Below are 27,230 nucleotides of genomic sequence, written 5' to 3'. Positions count from 1 at the left end.
GCTGGAACAGAGAGGGTATAGGTTGGTTCTGCTTCATCTTGTGGTAAAAGAGCGAGAACATCACAAAAGGACACAGGAACCAGCTGGAAACAATGAGGCAGCCAGACCAGTGACTTTGTGTCACATTACACTCCTTGACTGACAGAGGTGACTTAAATCCTCTCAGCTTCAGTGTGGGCTGAGTTATGGCAGTGAACAGACAGGGACACAGAACTTAGTACCTGTGTGGTGGGTAGCCTAAGAGATACTGAGTTACTACTGCTCGGGCAAGCAGCATCTGAGGCATGCCATGCTGACATCATGTACTCCTTGACAGGACGTGAGGGCAGATCTTACCTTTCTGAGGAATGCTGGACACACCCACATTGAGGGTAAAAACAAAATATTTAACTAGCACTCTTCAGAAATGGCAAGGACAGACAGACAGACTTCGGACCATGGGAGACTAACCCTGACTACGTGATTAAGTACAAAGAGAGGTCCAGGCGGGGATGTACACAGCAGCCTTTGCACGTTAGGGTAAACAGAAGATGGGCTGGGGTGTAGTTGTGGTACCTACCTGCCTGACATGCATAAGGTCCTGGGTTTGAGCCCCAGCATTGAAGAAAGGGGGAGGCTACCTATAAGCCACTTACAGCCCACATTTCAGCAGGTCCTGGAAAATGACTGAACTGCGATTTCTACCTACTTTTCACCATATGACATCAGGGGAAGCCTGACTCTTCTTTGGGGAGAGTCTCCCTTCTCTAAAGTTTCCTAACGTTACACGAGGGAATCCAGCGTCCGGCATGTACGTGCAAGGCGCCCACCTCACTGCATACCATGTTCTAGTTTATGACGTGTGCTGCATGCCTTAGGCTGCATTCCTGCCAGGAGTCCAGGACTGCGATCTTCTGGTGAGCTAAGGAACGATGAAGGACAGCTGGTAGTTGGTAAATATGATTAGAAATCATCTTGAAGCATATCCAAACTGAGTATTATTGAAGAATAGCACACACTGTTATGCCACAGCTTAATGTATTTGCATCCTTCAACCTTTAGGAAATGTGAGAGTGTTACACAGTAATTGTGGGTAACAACCACTGGATGGCTAACTGTCTTGGTCAGTGTTCTTATGAGGTAGGCATCATTACTCTTATTGTTTTGTCCTAGGGACCAAAGGAGTTAAGTCATTTCCTATTGTCACACACAGTTAATGGCCAACAGGGGAGCACTGCACCTCTGTTCTGTCAGAATGCAAGGCACAGCGGCATCTGATAGACCTCCCTTGTGTTAAAATCTCACAAGGGTTCTAGATTGCTTTGTAAGCTTGTGATACATTTTCTCAGTCCGCACTTCGGTGCCCAGCATCAGTTTCTCTCCAGAGTCTCCCCGACACGTTCTCCGAGGAGCTGTCCACCACCTACATCCCACCGTCCCACTTGCTTCTTAAGTTCTGACACCCAATCGGGGTTTTCATCATCTTCCTCAAAGTCCCTGGGAAAAAAAACATTTGGATGATAAGCCTCTGTAGTAAGGGCACGGTCTGTGCTTGTTAGTGAGTTCAGTGAAGAATTCTGCCATACAATATTTAAGTTTTTGAAAACTCAATTTCATAGGTAATCAAGCAGAGAAAAAAACAATGTTCTTAAAAAAAGTGTCACTGTGTGATTTTTTTTTTTTACCCTAATGTATTATAAAATAAGAGCCAAATATAGTTACACGAGCACAATCTCAGCCCTAGGAAGTGATGCAGGAGGAACCTAAGGCACATGCACACATCCCAGCCCTAGGAAGTGATGCAGGAGGAGCCTAATACACATGCACACATCCCAGCACTAAGAAGTGATGCAGGAAGAGCCTAATACACATGCACACATCCCAGCCCTAGGAAGTGATGCAGGAGGAGCCTAATACACATGCACACATCCCAGCCCTAGGAAGTGATGCAGGAGGAGCCTAAGGCACATGCACACATCCCAGCCCTAGGAGGCAGATGCAGGAGGAGTCTATGGGTCTCAGAACTCAGAAACAAAAGCAAGAAGTCCGAGTGAAAAAATACTGTGTGCAGGATCCAGCCATGGATTCACGGTGAAATGTCAGTGTTGCCCACCACACAGCAGCACACAGCAGTGCTGTTAGGAGAGTGGTATGGCTCTTACTAAATCTAAAACTACTGCAGTTACGGTACAGCATGTATTCCATTCCCCAATTAAAGCAGTCTAGGTCTATTACAACGTACGTGTCTTCTTCGTCCAACCGAGGTTCAAATCTCTCTGGGTCTACGAGGACAAAATCGAGATCACCGTCGACGCTGTCTGACGCTGTGTCTTCAGAAAGGGGACCTTTCAGGAAGCCTTCTGTACCTTCAGGTGAACAGGAACAGAAAGTGTGGCAGTTTACCGACTGATTTTTAAACGAGGTCTCACCATTTTGCCCAGGTTGGTCTTGATCTCCAAATGTTAGGACTACAGGCCAGAGCCACAGTGCCTGGGAAAACAGCTAATTTAAACAGAATTCACTTGTCATATTTGGGTAGACAAAGGGAAGTATCAGAATGTGGATTAGGTTCAAAGCAACTCTGTCTCCAGGAGAATGTGCACTAAAAACCTTTAAATATAGGAACATTATAGTCTGAGCGATTTGGGGAAGATCCTGTCTCAATAGATAATAAAAAGCGCTAAGGGCTTTACTCAAGGCCGCACGCATGCTAGAGAAAGCACACCGTCAGCCTCCTTTTAATCATTATCTAGATTAGCCGCCCAATAAGACATTCTTCAATTAAACGAATATAACTAAATTTCTTGCATCATCATCAAAGTCCGTTGAGCCATTACAGGCTCTCCTTGATTTGATTTATCTCGGATTTTAAGTAAGCAAAGAGGTTTGGTATGTGTATACACACGCAGCCCTTAAATGCAGCCCTTTGGCCGGAAGTCCTAAGGACAATATTGTAAATGATCGTTCAGATTTAATGAAAACACACATTAAAAGTTAAATTCTGGCTGGGCAATGGCGCACACCTTTAGTCCCAGCGCTTGGGAGGCAGAGGCAGTGGGATCTCTGAGTTCTAGACCAGCCTGGTCTACTGAGTGAGTTCCAGGACATCATGGCTACACCGAGAAAGCCTGTCTCCAATACATATGTAAACAAACAAACAAATAAACAAATAAATCCCAACTATCCTTCATTTTAAAACTCTACTCGATATAACAAATTTGAAGGAAATCTTGGGGTACTCCTATGACGAGTGCACATTTACATGGCAAAAACGGCTGTTCCGGACTGCAGATGCAGCTTATCGTGGTCAGGGTCTGATCCCAGCACCATCAACAATCTGTTTAGGATTGTTTTGACTGTTAAAATAAGAAATCAAATAAAGTATCTATAATTGGAAATTTTAAATGCAGGTTAAGACTAAACATAAATGATTCAATAACACCTAAAAGTACCATTTGGGGAATTTTCTGGATTTACTTGTGTGTGTGTGTGTGTGTGTGTGTGTGTGTGTGTGTGTGTGTGTGTGTGTGTGTGTGTGTGTCTCTCTGTGTGTGTCTGTGTGTGTGTGTCTGTGTGTGTGTGTGTGTGTGTGTGTGTCTGTGTGTGTGTCTGTCTGTGTGTCTGTGTGTGTGTGTCTCTGTGTGTGTCTGTATGTGTGTGTGTGTGTGTGTGTGTGTCTGTGTGTGTGTCTGTGTGTGTCTGTGTGTGTGTCTGTGTGTGTGTGTGTGTGTGTGTGTGTGTGTGTGTGTGTGTGTGTCTGTGTGTGTCTGTGTGTGTGTGTGTGTGTGCACATACACACTTTATGTATGTACCATGCATGCGCCTGTGTACTAAAAACATACGCTGGGTCCCCTAGAACTGAACTTGCCTCCTGGGCACTGGAAACCAGACTCTCGTCCTCTAAAGCTCAGGGTGCTCTTAAGTGCTGGGGCCTCTCTCCTGCCCCAGCTTAACACTCTAAAGTCACAGGATCTAGGGAAGAGGGAATGGGCCTACTACCTAATGTCCGCAGCCCCAGTTTCACAAAGAAACAAAGTACTGTGCAGGAGTGTGGAACTGCTGAACTGCACGCTCAGACATTACTGAGACGAAGGGCCTGGGGAGAGGCGGCTCAGCAGGTAAGAACACTGCTGCTCTTCCGGGACCACGTTTGTCTCCCAGAACCTACACGGTGGCTCACAGCCGCCTAACTCCAGATCCACAGACTCTGACCCTCTCTTCTGCCCTACCTGGGCACCTGCACACACATCCATCCACTAACACGGACACAGACATAAATAAAAATAAATCTTTTTCAAAGCTATAAAGAGGGTCGATTTTATTCATATTTTACCCCCCCTTTTTTTTTTAATTCAAAGTATCTGTATGATTCTGTAACAGACAAGCATTACCTGGTCTATGGATTGTGTACGTTTGAAATGCCAGGCTGAGATCAGCGCCCTTCAGCATAGACAGCAAGGCCTCAGGGGGCTCTCTGACCCACTGCCGGCGGGCATTTTCTTCACTGTACTTTATTACGGAACCACCTGCTTGTAAAGAGAGATATTAGAACCAGGTTTACCAAAAGATTCTTCAGCATCTATCTTTCATATCATATTTCAAGCAAAGTTATGATTACATTTGACCCTCACTGAAAATCTAGTTCACTCACCTACACGAGGAGTGACAAATGTCCCTTGAAGGTATGTGACAGAAACTCAAATCCTAGCACGGCTTTTTTATAGCGTGCTCTGTAGTAAAACAGTAACATTCAGTCTGACTGTGGTCTTCCCGGCATAGCCATGGGATCCAGAGCTCTGGATCTAAGATCTATTTTAAGAGTTAAGTCCTGGAGCTGGAGAGACGGCTCAGTAGTTAAGAGCACGTGTTGCTCAATTATGAAGACCAGAGTTCAGCCCTGGGAAGCTCACAAATGCCTGTAACTCTACCTCTGAGGGATCCGACTCCCTCTTCTGGCTTCATACACATACGCACGTGTAGTTACAAGGGCAGACACATGCACCAATAAAATTAGAATAAGAAAATAAAAGTTAAGTCTGTATTGGACATAAACAGTGCAGGGTGGCAGCTCTCTGCATGGCGTTTTTGTGGCCTTGTGTACAGCCGGTCTAGAGATTCCTGAAAGTGTGTAGACAGACATGGGTGCTACACGCATTTCCCAGGAGCTGCTTGAGCATTCGTGAACCAGACTCCAAGGGATGGTGATGGCGCTAACCTCTGTCATCCTCCGCCGTGAAACTGGAGGTCAGGATGGATGCTTTCTCCAAGGCTGCTACTGTGGAACTGGGACCGTGTCTCTCCCATCTCTGCCTGTGAGGACTTGCTGGACTGGCATTCCTCGGGGGCTCTGGTGGGTTACCTGATTCTCAAATGTGGAAAAGGATCAAAGGTCAACAGGGTCCCTCTGTTTATTCATCCACATGTGCACATGCGCACTGACAAGGCAGAAGCATTTCTCATCTCTCAAACTCGCACAAGAGTCCTGTACAGCCTTAGGAACAAAGGCAACAGCAACAGCCTTGAGGGAGGTCATGCAAAAGAGAGCCCGACATGAACTATGAACCGTCAAAGTGAATGCGTTAAAACTCGAATACTGGGCTGGAGGGACGGCTCAGCAGTTAAGAGCTCTGCTCTTCCAGAGGTCCTGAGTTCAATTTCTAGCAACCCCCTGGTGGCTCACAACCATCTATAATGGGATCCGATGCCCTCTTCTGGTGTGTCTGAAGACAGCTACAGTGTACTTATTATTAATAAATAAATAAATCCTTAAAAAAAAAATAAAAGCACAAACCACCATGCTTGGCTTCCTTCTAAAAACCATAAAACCATTTTAAAAACTGCGAGTGAATACCTGTAAGGACAGGCAATAAAACCACAAGGGCACCCACAGCACATACAATCCCCATCCTTGCGCCTGACTTCACCTCTGACCTCACTGTCTGGAAACTGATCCCACTGTGGGAGCATTCTGCCCACCCTTTTATTGGTCTTGTGACAGCCAACGAGAATATTCTAAGGTGTGTACTTCCTTCTCCTTGCCTACCAAACTAAGGGAACAAAAAAAAAAAAAAAAAATCCCTTAGGAGCTGCTGTTTCCTCAGAGTCTCATGCTAGGAGAGGGGGAAGCCTGAAGCCTGGGGCAGCTTGAGGAAGAGCTTGTCTCCTGGAAAGGGATTCCACATGGTTCTGACACACGAGAGACTGAAGCAAAGACAGTAATGGGTCAATCATGGGCGGGCCCACCTTGACCAGGACACTCAGTTATGCGTGTCTCTTGCAGGCTGTAAACTTGAACCTCATGTTACGACCCTGGAAGATGGACAGGGGTTGTGTGAGCCTGAAGGGATCAGAGAGCCATACAAACCACTTTACATTTAGACATCTTGGTACTGAGATGTCTCTCTGGCATAGAACAAGATGGCAGGAGGAGAATCAGCAATAGGTGGCTGAGACCAGATGTCCAGGGAACCCGAAAGTGACAGCCTTGTTATCTGGTCTCTAAGTACACCTGGCAGAATGCCGCGCTGTGTGATTCCATACAAATACGGCCTCCATGTCAGAGGCGAGCACCTTCAGCCCGTGTGTGCTGATAGCTCTGTCTGCCTGCGTATGTCCTGCGGGTGCCTGCCAGAGCCTGACTTCTGTGTGGCCCGTGTGGCAGCGATCAGAGGGAGCCTGCAGCTGCATCCTCTTTAAGCTCCTGGCTTCGGGGAACAGCCCTCTTTCCCTGGCACTTCAGCATGGACCCCCGCAGTGCGAGTCACTAGTCCTTGTTCCTCTCCCAGCGTGGACACACTGCATACCCCTCCTTTCTCTTCTTCTCACTGTTGTCTTTCACTGGCTGACTGAGGATGGTGGCTGAACCAAGTTTGTTAGCGCAGCCTGGAGAGGCGCTAATCCTAACTCCTGTACCACTTTATATATTTTGAAAATTATAAAGCTACATTTTTTTCCAAAATATGTTGAAACTTCTCCTAGTGCTTTCTTGCCAAGTGTTTCCTACTACCGTAAGTGGAACAGATGCTGCAAAAGAGTACCAGAGGCGAAATTATCATCAAAGCAAACTTGTAAAGCCATGTGAGTGGCTGCCTCTTGAGCGACAGAGATGATGCTGAAGGGTAAACTGAGGCGGATACTATAATAGACATGCTTTTGAGTTTTGTCTACAGTTCTTGGCTCATCGCTCCTGCAGACCTTCAACCTAACCCAGAAAAACAAACAAACCGCTTCCACAAGTGGTCTCTGAGGACAGCTCAATGATACAGAACCCCACACGTGGTTGGCTACCCACAATGCCTCAGCTGGGAATGAGCCATTCTTCTTATCCTTCTCATACCTATTACCTCTGCTGAACTTCTTCAGGAGGAAGGCACTGACTGACAAGGAATTTTAAAAAGTGCTTGGGAAAACTTCAGACGACAAGAGAGATGTTAAATTAGACTTAATGCTTGCTCAGGGCAAACTACAGATGCATGGAATTTTTACAGTCATTATAAACATATTGCCTTTTTAAAAGGGCTGTTTCCAAATTTTATTTTATTTTTTTTTAAGATTTATTCATTTATTATATATAAGTACACTGTGGCTGTCTTCAGACACACCAGAAGAGGGCATCGGATCTCTTTACAGATGGTTGTGAGCCACCATGTGGTTGCTGGGAATTGAACTCAGGACCTATAGAAGAATAGTCAGTGCTCTTAACCACTGAGCCATCTCTCCAGCCCTTATTTTATATTTTTAAAGATTTGTTTATTTATTATATGTAAGTACATTGTATACACTGTATAAGTACACTGTCACTGTCTTCAGACACACCAGAAGAGGGCATAAGCTCTCATTACAGATGGTTGTGAGCCACCATGTGGTTGCTGGGATTTGAACTCAGGACCTATAGAAGAACAGTCAGTGCTCTTAACCACTGAGCCATCTCTCCAGCCCTTATTTTATATTTTTAAAGATTTGTTTATTTATTATATGTAAGTACATTGTATACACTGTATAAGTACACTGTCACTGTCTTCAGACACACCAGAAGAGGGCATAAGCTCTCATTACAGATGGTTGTGAGCCACCATGTGGTTGCTGGGATTTGAACTCAGGACCTATAGAAGAACAGTCAGTGCTCTTAACCACTGAGCCATCTCTCCAGCCCGAAATTGATACATTTTATTTTTTTAGATAAGATTTAAGGTCACAAAATTAACAAAAAGCACACGCGTGCGCGCGCGCGCGCACACACACACACACACACACACCCCTGTTCTACGAATGCACCACCTCCCACACTGACAGACATCCTACACCACGTGATGTATCCTTGACAGTGAGTCTACACTGACCATCATCACCCGAAGCCACAGTTCTCTGTAGAAAGGGCTCTGCCTTTGAAAAGTTAGGTTGCCCAATGGTCCACCAGAAACGTGAGGATTCAATTTTCTTTAACATTAGTGTTGTATTTTCATGCTCGGATCTCTAGGTCAGCCCACATAAGCCTTCAACCTAACCCATAATAAGTCCAAGTAGGCAAGATGCTAAATTACAAAACAGTCTCTCATCACTGAACTATCCAATCTAGGTTCTTAGTCCCTGGGAAATTAAAAAGTACAGTAAGGAGGCAGGGGAAACCTAAGTAATAAAACTGACAATATGAAGGATTTACTCCCTTAGGAAATAGAAGCTACACAAAGCAGAATTTAGCTAAAGGAGCTCGGCCTCCAATATGTCTGGATGACAAGAACCTTACTAACCAGGCTCCTTAGAGATGGTAGGAAAGGAAATGCTATACCATAACTGAAGTATAGGTTTGCTGAGAAAGTTTCTATGGTTGCCAAGACTCACCTCCAATTAGGCTACATTCCCAAAACCAAAGGAGACAGCCCTGACTCAAAACCGGCCATTAGGCCCCTCCTCATATTGAATATGCCTCTGACAGGCAGTGAAAGGGGACAGCTCAGGGTCACACCCATCACTAAGACCTGGCCTGCTTTTAAGTCCCCTGTGTTCTTATCCAGAGAAGCGTAATTCTCCTGGTGTGAAAGATGTCCCTGGGTATCAATTCTGGCGTACTTAAATAATTCTGTCAATATCTTTGCTGTGTCAATCTCCCATCTGCCCGAGTGGCCAGACATCAACATTCCTGCCTCTGTTTACATTGTTCAAAGTATAATCTAGGACTGGGAGCTGAGAGAGATTTGAGGATGATGGTGTACGCGGAATGTGTAAATGTAAGGTCTACAGAAGCTAGTAAAAGATTCTATCTGAGGCTGGCTCCCTTTGGGGCATCACCAGAACTAGCCATGCACTAGCATTAAAGAGCTTCTTCCTCTATTGATCTCTAAGTGTGCAGAGTGATTTCTCACTAGGAAAGCATATTAATTCTATCATAGTATAGATCTGAAGTGAATTATGTCTGACGTGGCAGAGAAAACTATTAGAGGACTACCTCTGATAGACAGTTCTAGTAACTTGAAAGTCATATTTTCTTTTTATGAAACTTTCAAAAACAGACGTGTAAAGTAAGCTCTCCCAAACTCTTACCCTGTTTTTTCACGTTCTGAGGCTTGGATATTTTGACTTCATCTAATATCTGTTCTCCATATTCTCTGATGATCTGAAATTTAAATGTGAAGATTTAAGGATGCGAGAAACACTTCTCTATACCCCACGCTGGCCCAGAACATATAATCCCTCTACCTTGACCCACAAAGCAGAGATGCTAGCCACCATAGCCAGATCCAGCTAAAGAGAGACACTTTCCTTTAGACACCCCCATAATGCCATAGAATTATCAATGCTCTTCAACACAAGAACACTTAGAGTTTGGAAAATAAAAACGTCCATTAAAAGTGAATCCAGGCATGGGGTGCACACCTTTTAGCCCAGAGCTTGGGAGGTAAAATAGGCAGATTTCTGAGTTCAAGGCCAGCCTGGTCTACAAAGTGAGTTCTAAGTCAGCCAGGGCTACACAGAGAAACCCTGTCTTAAAAAAAAAAATAAAATAAAACAACAACAACAACTATAATAAGTAAATGTAAGGAGGTGCATGTAAGCCTAGCGACTTGGGAGGCTGAGGCAAACCTGCCAATTTGAGGCCATTTTTGACCCTAAAACAACAGCCCAAGTTTGATGCTTAGCCAAAAATGGGGTGGGGGGACAAATAACATTATAGTTTAAACAGTGAGACAATCGTAGATAGCTTTATGTGCCTAGAGAAAGATCTGGGGGGGAACAGCAAACTGAAGCTGCGTGCATGCGACGAGCTGGACTCCGCCCACCGGATGCGAAGCTCTAACTCAACCCCAGGGCAGGAGAGCAGAACCACTACTGGAGAGCAGCAGGAGGGAGAGGAGGAAGTTTGACCATTTTAAATAGACTTCTGAATTACCGACTTTCTACAAGCATGTATGGTGAGTGAATTATGCTTAGCGGATAACCGTTTCAGGGCCAGTGAGAGGGCTCAGTGGTTAAGGGCAGCTGCCGCCAAGCTCGATAGCCCGAGTTTCGTCACTCGACCCAATTAAAGACGGAGAGAGAGCCAGGTGGACCTCTGACGTCTCCATGTCCCCTCTAGATAAGTAGAAAAAGGGTTACCAAGCCAGAGCCAAGGAAAGACACCCTTGCCGTACCTGAGGGGGCAAGCACTTCAGGACCAGTGGGGCTAAGCTACCTCTGCAGAGCAGGGTCGTGGCGGAGGGACGGTGCACAGGGTTCCTTTTCAACATCTGCTTGACCAGACACTGAAGCTTAGAGGAATACAGAGCAGGCAGCGGGTGGATGGGCCCCTGACATATTTTCAGGATGAGATTTTTCCAACTATTTGCCTGAAACTGGAAAGTAAAAGTTACCCTTGAGATGCACGGTGAGAAGACACAGGCATAGGAAACAGCCGAGGTAGATTTGTGTTTCCGTAAGTTATCTCCAGTTTGGAAAGGTGCTGGCTGTCGGGTCCCTTTCCTTCTGAAGACGCCCTTAAGGACAACTCACAGCCTGGTGTGCTTTGGGGGAAGGTGACGGTGAGCAGCCCAGCCCCCACCCCACCCCCACGGAAACACGGGTCCATCATTGTCTACCTCATCGGTGCTACCCTGCTATGCGCAAACTCGGGGACGCCAGCACAACAGTGGCTCCCTACTTGGGTTCCCTTCAGAGCAATCTGGTTTGAAAGCATACACTCAAGACCGCTTTGGAGATTCTGATTCGGTTATGTGGAGTGGGCCGAGACCTCGGCATGTAAAAAAGTTTTTTAAACTGTTCTCTCGGTCTCGTTCTCTCTCTCTCTTTCTCTCTCTCCCCCTCCTAAAGATGTATTTGTTTTAAATATTTGAAAACGCTGTCACAGTCTTCAGACGCATGCATGCACCAGAAAAGGGCATGGGGCCCCATTACAGATGGTTGTGGGTCACCATGTGGTTGCTGGGATTTGAACTCAGGACCTCTGGAAGAGCAGTCAGTGCTCTTAACCACTGAGCCATCTCTCTAGCCCAACTGTTCTCTTTTTTAAAACATGATTTTTTAAAAAAATATATTATATTTGAAAGGTTTTTTTTACTCTGTGTGTGTGTGTGTGTATGAATGAGAATGACTAGTGTAATTAATATCACGAGTGTAATTAAAGAATATCATGAGTGTAATTCATGAAGATCATGTGCAATTAATGAACATCACAAATGTAATTAAAGAATATGAGTGTCGGGGAAGGAGACACAAAAAAAGGAATATGAGTGTAATTAAAGAATATCATGAGTGCAATTAATGAATATCACTGGTGTAATTAATGACTATCATGAGTGTAATGTACATCACTGAATTGTGAGCTTAGAAATGATCAGAATGGTAGACACCATGTTGTTTTATTTAAAGGAAAACTACATATAGAACCACAGCCTCTGACAGACATTTCCTATTGGCACAGAATACAGAATGGCTCAGGACAAATATAACAACAGGAAAAACTGGGAACTTGTAGAACAAATCCTTCCTGGAAAAGTGAGCCCCAGTTCCAAGCTGCACACCCCCTCAGGCCTTAGCGGGATGTGACAAGTGGCCGTTGGTCTGGGACCATACTTACTGGATGCTTCAGAGCGCAGAGTTCATACAGGATGCACCCCAAGGACCAGATGTCACTGTAACAGCAACAACTGTTAGGAGCTACCGTGGAAATACGTGCATTTTCTCTCAGTTTTTGTTACGTTTAACCTATTGTTGTATATGTATGAGCACACACGGGCCACCAGGTATATGCGGAAGTCTGAGGAAAACCTGCAGGAGTTCTCTTTTTCCACGTGTGCCCTGGAGACTGAACTCGGGTCATCGAGCTTGCTGATCAATGCCTTTACCCGCTGACCAATCTCACTGGTCCTACACTTTATAAACCTCCATATCCAGCCCTTGTGAGCCTGGCTCTGCTTCTGCCTTTAGAGTATTCCGGTACCTGCTGCAATGAGAGGAAAGAGTCTCATCCGGGTGGGTGGGTCTGAGGGAACTCAGTGCAACCTCTTTATGGGGGAACAGACGTTAGGACAGCTCTCTTAGGCGACAAAGCCTTGAAACAACAGCTTTCTTTATTTGGGGGTAACAAGGGCTACATAAACCTTGGGGAATGGGTAGGGCTTTCCAAGGAGAGTGTACATTACTGGCTGGGACTGAGGTGCTAGGACGCTTTATTTGCATGAAAAGGGATCCCAGGTGCTTAAACCTATAATTTGGCTAAGAGGCTACAGTGACTTCCCCTAAAAGAATGGTGGTGGGGGTCATGGGGCTACGAGCCCCAGGGCATACAGGCCAAGAATAGGGACGAATGAGCTTTACTTCTGCCCATCTGAGGAAGAAATTTTGGTCTCAAGATGAGATTTTCAAGGTTTTGGATGGTTCTTGACCTCACTCTTGTTTCAGGCCTGGGCTCTCCAGTTAAACTTGCCCCACAGGTCCTGGCCCCACAGTGAATACCCTGACCTACTCTGGCTACCCTTGCATGCACAGCAACCAAACCTCTAAGCTTCCTCCAGGACAAACACTGCCTACCCCAGCTAACAGGCCTCTCCCGTGCCACATTCAACCTCTCTAACCAGCATTATCTATGACCACACACCGGGCTTGGACTAGAATGCACATCCTGTATAGCAGCCCAGTCCCCTCTATCCACCTGACGTCATCCCATACAAGCCACTTAAAATGTCTAGGCACAACCCTCCCACACACTGTCCATCTCTGACGCAGAAGCCTCATAAGAAGTCAGCAACCTGAACGGGCTCTTCCCACAGAGGCTGTGGAAACAGCAGTAAAAGGTCCTCCAGATAAAACAGTCCAGGGACAGATAGATAAGTCTCCACAGAATTCCACCAGACTTTCAGAGAACATCTACTGCCAAGTCTTAACATTCTAGAGGAAGAAGAAGAAGAGGAGGAGGAGGAGAAGAAGGAGAAGAAGAAGAAGGAGAAGAGGAGGAAGAAGAAGAGGAAGAGGAAGAGGAAGAAGAAATAATAATAATAATAATAATAATAATAATAATAATAATAATAATAATAATAATGGTATCCCTAAACCTTAGACTCAACAACAAAAAAGGAAACCATAGGAAACCAATACTCCTGATGAACCCCAAAACAGAAGTGTCCCATAAAACACCGGAAAACGGGATACACACAAACATCAAAAGGACTGTCCACCATGACCCCTGAGATGTAGGATGGTTCAACTAATGTCAATAAATGTAATAAACCACACCAATGGGCCGAAAGACAGAAATCACCTGGACATCCCAATAGATGCAGAAAACATCCTGGACAAAAGCCAACATGGATTGCATTTTACAGGAACCGTAGAGAACACAGGCCAACATAGTAAACGCTAGGTAAGAGAAACCCACAGCCAACAGCAACCGTGTACACCAGTGCTTTTCAACCTCCCTACTGCTGTGACCCTTCAGTACAGTTCCTCGTGTTGTGGGGACCCCAACCATAACATTATTGTTGTTGCTACTTCATAACTGTAGCGTGGCCGCTGTCGCCCTTGTAAGGACGACATGTAGACTCACAGCCAAGAGCTTTCCAGATGTGGCTGTGTACACTGTGTACACTTGAAAACCCTGGCTGTCTGCTTCCCATCCCTGATGCTCTATTTGACTGATGGATGCTCGGGCTCTTAAAGGCATGAACACAGAGTCTGGAACCAGCTGGAAGCTTGTGGACCACTTAGCCTGGCGTATACAGAACAGCATCAAAACATTCAGGCAGGTAGACCTCCTTCAACAAGGTGGAAGAGCCAATTCAAAGATGGCCTCTGACCTCCACACACAGGCCATGGCATGCACGCACACACACACACACACACACACACACACGCGCACATGCACATACACATTTACATTAAATAACTAAAAAGTTTGAAAGCAAATGAACTCCATGTATCTGCACAGGACTCGGGCACCATTTTGCAGGCTAGCAGCCCTCCCATCAAATGGCCAACCTTATCCAGATGAGGACACCACTCACCTTTTATTGTTATAAGGCAGGTTCTCCCAGATTTCTGGAGGCACATAATAAGGTGTTCCCACGTACGTGCGTGCAAACGCCATGGGACTGAAACCACAGACAAGCAAAGTGAGTCCAAAGCTCTTCTGAAAGAAGAGCTCTTCTGACCTCTGTCACCAAGTAAGACAGATACATACCTGGAGAGAAGACGGGCAGAGCCAAAATCTCCCAATTTCACTTTTCCATCGTGGGTGAGGAAGACATTCTGCATCGAAAAGGAAGAACTTAGGTTATGTCTTGCTCATCCCAGCATCAGGCAGAAGTCTCCAGAGCAGCTTTCAAAGTGTGATGATGGACAGCCGGGTCCCAGAGAGAAGGATGATGGACAGCCAGGTCCCAGAGAGAAGGATGATGGACAGCCAGGTCCCAGAGAGAAGACAGCCAGGTCCCAGAGAGAAGGATGATGGACAGCCAGGTCCCAGAGAGAAGGATGGTAGACAGCCAGGTCCCAGAGAGAAGGATGATGGACAGCCGGGTCCCAGAGAGAAGGATGGTGGACAGCCGGGTCCCAGAGAGAAGGATGATGGACAGCCGGGTCCCAGAGAGAAGGATGATGGACAGCCGGGTCCCAGAGAGAAGGATGATGGACAGCCGGGTCCCAGAGAGAAGGATGGTGGACAGCCGGGTCCCAGAGAGAAGGATGGTGGACAGCCGGGTCCCAGAGAGAAGGATGATGGACAGCCGGGTCCCAGAGAGAAGGATGATGGACAGCCGGGTCCCAGAGAGAAGGATGATGGACAGCCGGGTCCCAGAGAGAAGGATGATAGACAGCCGGGTCCCAGAGAGAAGGATGATAGACAGCCGGGTCCCAGAGAGAAGGATGATAGACAGCCGGGTCCCCAAGAGAACGATATGATAGCAAGATCCCCACATTCTAAACACAGCTACACATTCTCCAGCCTGGGGATTCAGGATGAGCTCTTGAGTCTAGCATGCAGAGATCACGTGGTATCAGATCTGACGAGTGGGAGCCTGTGTCAGGGTGACTTATGTGGCTGGTACAGGTGTCACACATGAGAACACGTGAATTTGCTCGGTGGCCATCAAAAGGGCTACATTCACACAGACTTCAAAAGAGATTTTTAACTCCTTCTTTCCATAGAGTACACTACTTGGTTAGTAAAAGTTCTAGGTCAAGGGCTGTAAAGGTTTACTTAGGAGGAATAAGTCCTTGATAGCCACCGTATAGCCTGGCACGGTGGCACACGTCTTCAATGGGAGAGAGAGGCTGAGGGTTCTCCTGGACTTAGAGGCCAGTGTGATCTACATAGTAATTCTACGACAGCTAGGACTACATAATGAGACCCTGTCTTAAAGAAAATAAATAAAAAGTGTATTGTACGTCATGGAGAACGTGGTTAATATATGATATTCTTGAGACTTACTAAGAGTAGATTTTATTTATTTTTATGTGCTAGGGATTACACTCAGGTAGTCTTGAGTTGGCCTCGAACTAGAAATCCTCCTGCCGTGGCCTCCCAAAGGCTAGGATCACAGGCAGGTACTGCCATGTCCATTCAAAGAGTAGATATTAAACATTCCAATGATTAAAAAGTACTTAAGGCGGGCTGGAGAGATGGCTCGGTGGTTAAGAGCACCCGACTGCTCTTCCAAAGGTCCTGAGTTCAATTCCCAGCAACCACATGGTAGCTCACAATCATCTGTAATGAAAGCCAATGCCCTCTTCTGGTGTGCATGAAGACAGCTACAGTGTACTTATATATAATAAATGAATAAATCTTTAAAAAAAACCTTTAAAAAAAAAAAGTACTTAAGGTTACCTAAAAGAAAGGAAGGGGCTGGAGGCATGGCCCAGTGGTTAAGAGGACTTGTTGCTCTTCAGAGGACCTGAGTTTGGTTTCTGGCATTAATACCAGGTGGCTCACAACCATCTCTAGTTCCAGCTCCAGGGGATGCAAAGCCCAGGCCTTCTTGGGCATTTGTACTCTCTCATGATGAATGTATGCACACACACATACACACACACATACACACGTACACACACATACATACACACACATACATCCATACACACACACATACACATACACACACACATACACACATACACATACACATGGACATACACACATATACACACATACACACACACATACACACACATACACACATACACACTCACATACACACACATACACACACAAATAATAAAAATAATCTGTTGAGGTTTGATCTTCTGATATGTATTGTAATGATAAATACTGGACCCCAAGGCCTGGTTGCTCCCAGGAATGAGAATATTTAACACTATTGGTTAAATAAAAATGCTGACAGCCAATAGATGCATAAGACACAGGTAGGGTTTAAGGTATCTGGGCTTGAGGTTGGAGGAAAACCCATGAGGAGAAAGGAAGGACGGTGGAGAGAGGAGAAGACACCGTGGGGTAAGAATCTTAAAATCATGGCCATGAGGGCTGGCCAACTGGAGTTAAGAGCAGCCCAGATGGGACACAGTAAGTAGTAACTCAGGGTTATCAATAAGAAAGTAGATTCTTAGAGCATAGAGAGTTGATATCTGCCCAGCTTTAATGAGAAGAAAAGCTTATTATAAATTAAAGATCTAGGAACGGAATTATCTATTTTTTTCTTTTCTTTTTTTCGGAGCTGGGGACCGAACCCAGGGCCTTGCACTTGCTAGGCAAGCGCTCTACCACTGAGCTAAACCCCCAACCCCTAGGAACAGAATTATCAAAGGTGGGCTAGAAGTCCCTGATTGAGATTAAATATTCTATGACATAAATCTACAAAAGTAAATAAAGTTATAGATACATGAAATAACATGACTTAATCATATTACAATGTTTATGCTGTGCATATTAAAATATCATATTGAGTACTATAAATACATAAAATTTTATAAATTTTACCTCAATAAAGTGAGGGATTTTTTTGCTTTCAGCCCCCACTCCCAGCCCCACCCCCACCACAGCGTTTCTCTGTGTAGCCCTGGCTGTCCTGGAACTCACTCTGTAAACCAGGCTGGGCCTCAGATTTAGAGATCTGCCTGCCTCTGCCTCCTGAGTGTAGAATTAAAGGTGTGCACCACCATGCCTGGCTACATTTTTTTTAGTTAAAAGAACAAATATAAAAAGTGTTAGATTGGCAAACATTTCCTAAACTAGACTAAAGAGAAAACTCCCAGAGGAGATCATAACCAGAAAAAAAAAAAAATGAAATCGTTTTCTTTTTTCCCTAGACCTCAAAATGTCGCATACTCACTTTGGACTTGATATCTCTGTGTAAAACCCGTCTCTTGTGAATGTGATTTACTCCAAGACAGATTTGTATAAACCAATTAAGTACCTGTAAGAAGAAAGTGTAGATAGGATTGGGGGGGGTGTGGAGGTAAATATGATCAAATTATACTGTACAGAATTCTAAACGAATTAATAAATAAAATAGTTTAAAAGGAAAAGTATACACCACCTGTGAGGATGCAGTAACGAGCTAATGTTAATCAGAGTTCTGAAGCATCTCTGGGCCTTATCTTACCAGAACTTTAAAAGTGAATTCTGAACTCACGAAAACTACACAGTTCAACTAAAACCCAGTATAACCCGGAGAAACTCAGAAACCCGGTTCCCATCTTTTGTCATCTTATGTATGATCCAGATGTGTATTCTAAGGAAATGTCTACTGTATTTTTTTGAACCAAATATGAGTTTCTTTTCTGGTGGGGGAGGAGGTGAGAAAGAGAGAGTCCTGGTCCCCGACTGACCTCAAACTTGTAGCCAAGGATGACTTTGAACTACGGATCCTTTGTCCTCTGCCTCCCAAATCCTGGGGTTACAGGCGTGCATCATTAAACCCAGCTTATGTGTGCTGGGACGGAGCCCCGGACTCTGGATGCTAGGCCAAAGCCGCACCGTTGAGCTCCTGTCCATCTCTAAGTGTTTAATTTCCCTTCTTTCCTTCCTCCTCCTCCCCTTCCTCCTCCTCTCCTTCCTCCTCTCCTCCTCTTCTCCTTCCTCTTCTCCCTCCTTCCTTCTACTTCTTCCTCCTCCTACTCTCCTCCTTCCTTCTCACCTTCCTTTTCCCCCTCCTTCTTCCTCCTCCCCCTCCCTCTCCTCCTTCCTCCTCTTCTTCCTTTTCAAAGACGGACGCTCACTCTGTAACACTGGACGGTCTAGAACTTGCTATATGGACGAGGCCGCCTTCCATTCACCTGCCCCTACCTTCTGAGTGCTGGGATTTAAGGCATGTGTGACCACTCCTGGCCAACCATTTACTTCATAAAAACATCTCACCCAGAAAGGATGGTGCTCGCAAGCCCTCCAGAGGCTAAGGAAGGATATTTCCAAGAATTTGAGCCCAGACTGACCTACAACCTAGTGAGTACCAAGCCCAGCCTGGACTGCTGAGCAGAACCAAACAACCACCTCAGGAAGCCATAGTGTGCTGGCTAACTGTATGTCAACGTGACACAGGCTGGAGATATACAGATGCCCTGAGAGGAGGGAACTCCAGGTCAGAAAATGCTGTGGACTGGGCTGTAGGCAAGCCTGCAGGGCATTTTCCTAACTACTGATTTATGGAGGAGGGCCTATCCATTGTGGGTGGCGCCATTCCAGGGCTGGTGGTCCTGGGTTCTGTAAGAAAGCAGGCTGAGCAAAGCCATGAGGAGCAAGCCAGTGAGCAGCCCCCTCCATGGCCTCTGCATCAGCTTCCGCTTCTAGGTTCCTGCCCTGCCTGAGTTCCCGTCCTGACTTCTCCCTGATGGACAGCCATACATATGGAAGTGGGAGGCAAATAAATCAGTTCTCCCCTCCCCCAGTTGTTTCTGGTGGTGGAATCTCACCCCAGCAATAGAATCCCTGACTACCGCACATCGCCTGAGGCGACCAGGCAGGAGCACTGACTCTGACTCTGAAACCTGCAGCTTCTTGTTAGGCCAGTGACTGCGGACACCCATGTTCTAACCTTAATTTACATGAGGCTCCCGAGGAAATTCCCTTATGAACTCAGAAACCATGTAAGTCAGTTTCTTACCGTATCTTCGGGGAATAACTTTCCTTTCTGCTGTTTAATCCTCTGCGTTAGGTCCCCTCCGTCACAATACTCCATCACAATATACAGATGCCCTTCAGCTGAAACACACAGGAGACGCCTTAAGGAGCCTCATTTGCGGCCACACAGTAAATTCAGGCATATGGGGGGGGAATGTGGGATTCATTTACCTTCGAAAGACTCCTTAAAGGCAACAATATTGGGGTGTTTCATTTTGGCCAGCAGAACAGCCTCTTTCCTACAATTCTGTGTGTCTGAGAAAGACTGAGGAAAACAACCTTAAATAATTATAAATTCAACACAGTTTCAGATGAGTATTTTGCATAGCTTTATATAAGACTTTAATGCTACACGCAGGTTTGTAAATCTTCTGCTCAAGCCTTCGAACGCTGAAAGGACGTGGCGGTGCCTTTTTGATTATGGCTATTTCGCATGCTGGGCTGACCTCTCGTTGGACGTACTTTTTTTTTTCTTACACATACCAAGTGCAAACTGACTTTTCCACTTTTCCACTGTTTCTGGCGGAAATAGTGCATCAGCAGAGCCCGTCCCCAGCAATGCCCGCAGCCAGGGGTTTAATCCCCACCACAGACAAACCAAGAACAAACCGTCCTGAGCATCAGCTGACTAGGGCAGCCGGTATTCTACCGAAAACACCGCATCCTCGAGGAGCACCGTAGCTGTCCTGTCAGTAGGCTGGCTACAAGCATCCGTTCATTAGTTCCTTGGCCCAGATGAACAATACGCAGAGATGGACAAAGACGGATGCAAATTAAGCTTCCCAAACTACTTACTCAAAACTTACTCTACGAGGATGAAATTCTAAATGACTTATAGTGAAGAAACCACCATGGAGCCTGAGGTCCCGGTTTAGCTCCTCAGCACTAAGGGGGGGGGAAGCGGAGAAGGGGGCGAAACTCGAGGATTCTCAGACCAGCAGCATCACGTGTGAACCTGCTGCATACGACTCGCAACCTAGCCAGACCTACATGGAAGTAGAAGGAAAGACTGTTTCAGTCAGCAAGCCTTCCACAGGACTGGGAGGCCATCTTAGTGTGAAATCAAGACGTCGGTGAGAGCCGGGTGTGGCGGTACACACACCTGTAATCCCATCACTTGGGAGGCTCAGGCAGGATGTCTCAACGAATTAAGTTGTTTTTTTTTTAAAGGAGGCACTGAGGGCTTGGAGAGATGGCCCAGCGGTTAAGAGCACTGACTGCTCTTCCAGAGGTCCTGAGTTCAAATCCCAGCAACCACATGGTGGCTCACAACCATCTGTAATGGGATCTGATGCCCTCTTCTGGTGTGTGTGAAGACAGCTACCGTGTACTCATATAGACAAAATAAATCTTTAAAAGGAGGCATTAGGAAAATGCCTCCTGTTTTTAAAAGCTTGTTCAAAATATTAGGCAATGCTCATGGTGTGGCTTCTTACACAGGATGATTATGATACACATTAACAAACAATCCACCAGGGAACAAAAGCAAACAGATCTTCTGAGTAGGTTCCCTAGGAACCAACCTACACTTTGTATTTTAGCCCTGTTCTTCACTACATTTCTGTTCCTTTGTCATGGGCATTGTGCCTGACTGCTTTCAGCAGGCTGCCGTATAACTGTTACCACCGAGACCAGTCAGGACATTTGACTACTTCTCTGTCAACTTTCCTAGCCTAAGAACCACATCAAATACATTTAACTCGGGTACTGGAGAGATGGCCCAGCGGTTAAGAGCACTGACTGCTCTTCCAGAGGTCCTGAGTTCAAATCCCAGCAACCACACAGTGGCTCACAACCATCTGCAGTGGGATCCAAGGCCATGGGATATGTAATGGGGTCTGAAGCAATAGAGTAACCACATACATAAAATAAATAAATCTCTTTTAAAAATAATACACCAAGCTCACGAACACATAATGCTCACAAATACGCTGATTACATGTTCACAGGAAGGTTAAATGACATGTCCCTTGAGCCCAGACCCTTCTCTCTGCATAGGCTGTCTGCTCGCTTTAAACGTGAGCTAAACCTTAGCGGTTACCTTGAGCAGTCTTATTTCCTTCATGGCGAATGTCTGATTGCTGCTTTTCTGCGTAGCCAAAAGAACGCTGCCGAAGGAGCCGTGGCCGATCACTCTCAGGACTGTGTAGTTGTCCATGGTCGGCAGCGCAGCTGGGCTCCACTCCTAGTCACTGCTGGCTGGCCCAAACTTTATTAGAAAGAGAATCGTTTGGGAATTCACTTTTAAATGAAAAGATAATTCAAGGTAGCTCTACTCACCTCTTAAACCCTGTTGAAAGGCCACGCTTAAATTTTAATTTGCCAAAATAAGGTCTTTCGGTATTCAATAAGGGAATATTGCCAATGTTTCTGGAAAGTTTAACATGTGTAGGCACTAGTGCACTGAGGGAATGTTCTGGTGAAGTATCCTCTTTCCTGAAGTTCGGAGAGTGAAATAATAATAGAAATAATAACATAATAGTAATAATACTATAACAACAATGAAAATAATAATAGTAGTAATAATGTGTGTGTTGAGTTTTAGCACTGACTTTTAAAAATCTAATCTCATGTCCAAAAACATACATCTGCCATGGTCTTAAATGACATCACCGTGTAAATTACCATGAAAGTTTAGCACATGCTAACATAACAGAATCCCCTGCACAGTGAGCACACTCCGACCAGATGGACAGCAGTCACAGGAACCGGAGGCCTTGTCTATTTTTAAGGATGCTTTGTTGGTTTGTTTAGTTCTGATCTAGATCTTCAGTCTGCACTTAAATATCAACCATTTTCCTTTTTTTTTTGTTTTGCTTCTTCTCTTAAAAATGTGTACGTATCCAGTATATTTAACCAAGAGATGTGTGTTATTATGTTCTACTTTCTTTTTAATTTTTAATTATTGTTTAGTTACAGTTAAAAATATACAAAATGAACTTACATCATGGTCTTGGAGGAACTACCTGATTTTCCTAAATGTGCCTACAACTGCAGCACTCTGGATTTCTTTTTTTTTTTTCTTTCTTTTTTTTTTTTTTTTTTTTCGGAGCTGGGGACCGAACCCAGGGCCTTGCGCTTGCTAGGCAAGCGCTCTACCACTGAGCTAAATCCCCAACCCGTGCACTCCGGATTTCAAAAGGTTGGATCCTGCTCATTTTTTTTTTTAAGACCACCTCAAAATAAAGCTACCTTACTGCATGTTTAACGTGTATTGTAAAAACGTGGGAATTGCTAACACCTCTTTTTTTTTTCTTCAAAAAAAAAAAAAGAGAGGATCATTTGGAAATTTACTTTTAAAATGCAAAATCAGTTCAAAATGGCTACAGTCACTACAGTAGGCTAACAGCAACTTCAGGTAGATGTCGAGTGGATGCTACTTTGGCACAAAGTTTGTTTTGAACAGAAAGGAATTGACTCTGCCATGTGAAGGCAACCAATTGTCTCTTTCTCTCCTTTACTAGAAAGAGGGCACCTTCCATCAAAGGGGAAACCACCAACTACAGTGTGCACACCAAACCGCTCTGCCTTTCCCAAACAACAAGTTCTGACCTTTCTTGGACAAATAATTAGGACCCCAAAGTTCCCTTTCCTTTGTCTAGTTATTTTTCTACAACTTCTTGCTTTCTTGTTCATAGTGAGATCCAACGCTTTATATACATGGACTAAGTACAACATCTGTATACAGGGACTAAACTTCCATACACAACATCTGTATACACAGACTAAACTCCTTTTGGTCCCTCTGAGTCTTGTCAATGTAACTAGAAGAGCCCCTACGACAACAGAGAATGTTTTTGCTTCCTCTGGGTTATCCCTGTCATCACTGTCACCCATGCAGGGATGACAATAAGCCCAAGCAAATGCAAGGCAGGGCTAGAGAAAGAGCTATGCTGGCTGGCAGCAGAACTGCTCGGGGGAGTTGGGAAAGGCGTATGTAAGTGAAGCCTGAAAGGCCTCTCAGAAGTGCGTTAGGCAGAGGAGAACTGGCCTAGGGCATCATGCACACTCAGCTGAGTGGATGAAGAAACTCGGGTACACAGACAGATTTATCTGTTGACCACTGTAAGCCAAACGTTGTTCCTGAGCTTTAAATCTTCAGGGTAATTAATGGCCTGTCTTTGATTGGTTTTAGAGAAGACCACAGTCAATCTGCATAGCAGAAAAGTCACTCAGGTCATAGCGTTAATGGACTGGATGGAAAAGGCACCAAGGGGGAAAGGTGAGGACATAACAGGGGGAATGAACCTTGGGGGAATGAACCTACCACAATAACACATTTAGGGAACCAAATATGGAACAGGCAAGATTCTGGTACAAACTGAATGATATGATGATTCTCAGAGAGAAAGTCAAGGCGTTGGAGTCACATGTACACCCTTTGATTTAAATTGATTTATTATTTATTTCTTGGGAGTATGGCTGGATAGGATGAAACAGGGAAGACACACTCCGTTTTGGACCCATTGAGCTGGGGTTACTTAGGACTCAAAATGGATATTTAAACACAGATATTTCAACGTCTCCCACACAAAAGCAGCAGGGTTTTTAATACGCTTTTTCTGGCACATAATTATAATTGTAATAGCAAGTATAATTGAGAAGCATTTATAATTGTAAGCCCAATCTTAGGGAAGACTCCTGACAGCTGCTTGCCTAACATGTTAAAGGCCCTGGACTGGACGGGGGCTAGAAGTTGTGGGAGAGGACTACACTTAGAAGTGACACACTTTTTTCATTACACTAAAAATACTGGCATGAATTCACTTCATTCTTTTCACAAAGCTAAATTGTGTTTTACTCTATCTGTTTAAACCACCCACAGTTGTAAATGGAGAGCACAAAACGTAATGCAAACATCGCGAATCAAACCCTACCAGGGCCTGTAAAACTTCCAGTCCCTAGCTGGGGTGGGGCGGTGAACTAGCACTTAAGAGACAGAGGCAAGATGATCGCCATGGGTTCCAAGCCAGCCTTGGGGTTTATGATGAGACACTGTCTCAAAAACTAACTAAAAGTAGACTTATGTCTTCCGGTTTGCTTTCCAGGAGACTCTAGCAATAAATCCTCCACAAAACCAAATCCAGCGCTTTGTTTCTAGAAGTGAGGTATTCGAACAAACGCAGGCACAAGTAACAGACCTATGACACTCGGGAGGCAGAAGTTGGTGACTCATAGCCAGGAACCACTGCTAAGTCCAAAATCAACTGGTTCACACTGCGAGGCCAGCCAGGGCTACAAACCAGGGCCGGTCTCTGGTTTCAATTGCTTTTTTCCTGTTTCTGGTGCTTGAGGACTTTTACCTATGCTATCAAAATGACTGGTGAGCAACCAGGCTTTCCTTGCCTGAAAAATCAGTTTGCGCGTTTAATCTCCATGTGCCTGATTAGTATTACACCCATAAACACTGGGTGTGGCAAAAGCGGATGGGTTCCTTCCAATATTTATTAACAAACACGCCTTTAATAAAAAATAAATAATTTTTTAAAAGAGCCTAAAGTGCTTTGCAGGTGCCCAGAAGCCGGATCAGGCGTCACTGGCCAGGTTTAGGGAGGGATCCCAGGACTCACACCCTGGAAAACCCACCCTTTCCTCCTAGAGCTCCCACCCTCCTCCGCTTCAGCCGCGCTAGCAGATCTCTGGCGCGCATGCGCGCCCCGAGCTCTGCGACCCAGGCGCACAGCCTGCGGCGGCTGAATACACCACCCATGTTTCGCCGTCGCCCCGCAGCGGGCGTCGGCCGACTGGCGTCTTAGGGCTCCGAGGAGAGACTCCACCCGCTCCTCTCTCCACGGCGGCCAGCCCGTACCGCTCTCCTCACCCACCTCCCAGCGGCGCGCGTCGCTTCTTCGCCAGCCGCCTGGCCGGGCGCTGGGCGGGGCGTGGGCGGGACCTGTGGCGTGGGCGGGGCGTGTCTCTAGTTTTGTTCTGGTCTGGCCCTAGGCGTTGTTCTGAGTAGTTGAGCCCTAAAGAGCAGTTTTAGAGCTGTTTTGCCACCTTGCAGTAGAATGTTGCTAACGTTTTGAACTGAGGCCCCCAGTAATTTGAGTTATTGCTCCAGATTAGGCGGGCAGACCACGGACATAAATTTCACAGGGACACTAGTAGCATTTACTGTATGACCTTGGAAAGAGTGAAAAACAAAATAATGCATCGTGCCAGGAAATCCACACCCCGTTCAGAAACGTGTATTTCTTCCCTGAAATAGTAAAGTCACTGAGATTCTAACTGTACGGGACGTGGTGGTACATGTCTGTAATCTCAGCACTCGGAAGGCTGAGGCAGGAAGACCCAGAATTGGACGCCAATCTATATGAGGCAGGGCTATGTCTCAAGTGTTAGATGTTGGGGTGCAGAATCAAGGAAATCTGACCTCAACTAGGAGACTGTTCATTAGCACTACCAGGGCATCAACCTTCCCTTGGAGATGGAGGTTGTGCGAAGGGGAGGGAGCTGGTCAGGGCTTATAGGTGTGGGCGATGAGCTTGGGTATGAGGGAATTGACACAGCTTCGAAGGGTAAATGTAGATTAAAACATTCTTGAGGAATTCACAGTCTCCTTTTGGAACTGTCGCTCCAGCAAAGCAGGCTATCCTCAGAACTGCCTCGAGAAAAGTTTTCTCCAAGAGATATAGATGTGGCTGACAGGTTAACAGTTGAGCAATGACATCAGCACAGCGAGGAGAAAGCCTGGTCTCCTACAGCCGGAACGTTCTATCAGCAACACCTCACCGTCCCCTTTCCCCCTTCTTCCCTTCCCTACAGATCCCAGATCTATTTGTAGAAGTTAAAAATCACAAGACAGCAGACCCAGACACGTCCAAAACATTAGGCAGAGGGGATGTGGTGAACCAGGCTACAGTCAAATGTAGAGCAGGGAAGCAGGGATTCGACGGACAGGAGACAGGAGAGAAGGGAACTATGAGAGGACTCGGGAAACCTACAAGTCAGTTGCTGAAATAGGAGGCCGTTTATCAGGCTGAGTGTGATGGCTACGTCGTGAAGTACATTAAGAGTGAGGACAGGAATCTACCTCAGGCTTCTTCAGCTCCAGCACTTTGATATTTGGGGCTCAAGTCTTCGCTGGAGCTGCTCTGTCTCGAGGCTCTATCCAGGAGCTGACGGCAATACTTACTATGCTATCTCCTCATCTTTTTTATTTTTATGACAGTTTTCATTATGAAGACCAGACCAGGCTGGCAATCACAGGACTGAACCACTAGCTTGACAGCCAAAAATGTCTTAGTTTTAGAAATCCCTGGAGGGAAGGACAGACTCAGGTTCAATTCCCAGCTCTCTGGTGATAGCTGACAACTGTCTATTTCTCCAGTCCCCCGTGTGTGTGTGTGTGTGTGTGTGTGTGTGTGTGTCTGGTTTCTGAGGATACTGCACTCAGGTGGTGCACAGATATACATGCACACAAAATTAAACAAATATCAAAAGGAAAACCTAATAAAAGAAGAAGACACCTGGGGAAAGATGGCGTGGTACAGACCACCCATGGTGGCGAACAGAGCCTAGCTGCAACACCAAAGGGTGGTGTTAGGGGCTGGGCATGCGGTTCACCCACACAGTACATGCTTAGCACACACAAAGCTTTCGACCCCTAGGTATCACAAAAACTTACAGCCTAAATCTGAATTATCCCTAAGGCTCATGCATAAGCTGGTCTCATGCATAAGCTGGTCTCATGCAT

At 45.6% G+C, this 27,230-nt stretch overlaps 1 protein-coding gene across 6 annotated transcripts; it reads right to left on the bottom strand.

Annotated features, from left to right (window-relative positions):
• Window positions 1-954: 954 nt before the first annotated feature.
• Window positions 955-25,423, bottom strand: Nek3 (NIMA related kinase 3). 6 transcript variants are annotated; one of them, XM_032919188.1, is made up of 14 exons: window positions 25,351-25,423; window positions 21,576-21,743; window positions 19,706-19,799; window positions 19,518-19,615; window positions 17,748-17,831; window positions 14,645-14,712; window positions 14,469-14,555; window positions 12,047-12,101; window positions 10,605-10,805; window positions 9,517-9,589; window positions 5,195-5,344; window positions 4,371-4,505; window positions 2,222-2,345; window positions 955-1,476 (listed from the first exon to the last, which is right to left on the bottom strand). In XM_032919188.1, the coding sequence occupies exons 2-14, from the start codon at window positions 21,690-21,692 to the stop codon at window positions 1,350-1,352; spliced, it is 1,413 nt and encodes a 470-aa protein (XP_032775079.1). In that variant the 5' UTR covers window positions 21,693-21,743; window positions 25,351-25,423; the 3' UTR covers window positions 955-1,349. The 6 variants fall into 6 exon arrangements, with proteins under 6 accessions (XP_032775079.1, XP_032775078.1, XP_032775077.1 ...); XM_032919187.1 differs by lacking the exon at window positions 19,706-19,799 and having other exon boundaries at window positions 4,371-4,508; window positions 25,360-25,416; XM_032919186.1 differs by lacking the exons at window positions 21,576-21,743; window positions 25,351-25,423 and having other exon boundaries at window positions 4,371-4,508; window positions 19,518-19,634; window positions 19,706-20,023.
• Between the last annotated feature and the right edge of the window lie 1,807 nt (window positions 25,424-27,230).

Source organism: Rattus rattus, chromosome 13 (assembly GCF_011064425.1).
Source record: "Rattus rattus isolate New Zealand chromosome 13, Rrattus_CSIRO_v1, whole genome shotgun sequence".
NCBI lineage: Eukaryota > Metazoa > Chordata > Mammalia > Rodentia > Muridae > Rattus > Rattus rattus.
Note: the sequence above shows the minus strand (reverse complement) of the source record. Positions and strands in the feature narration are given on the sequence as shown.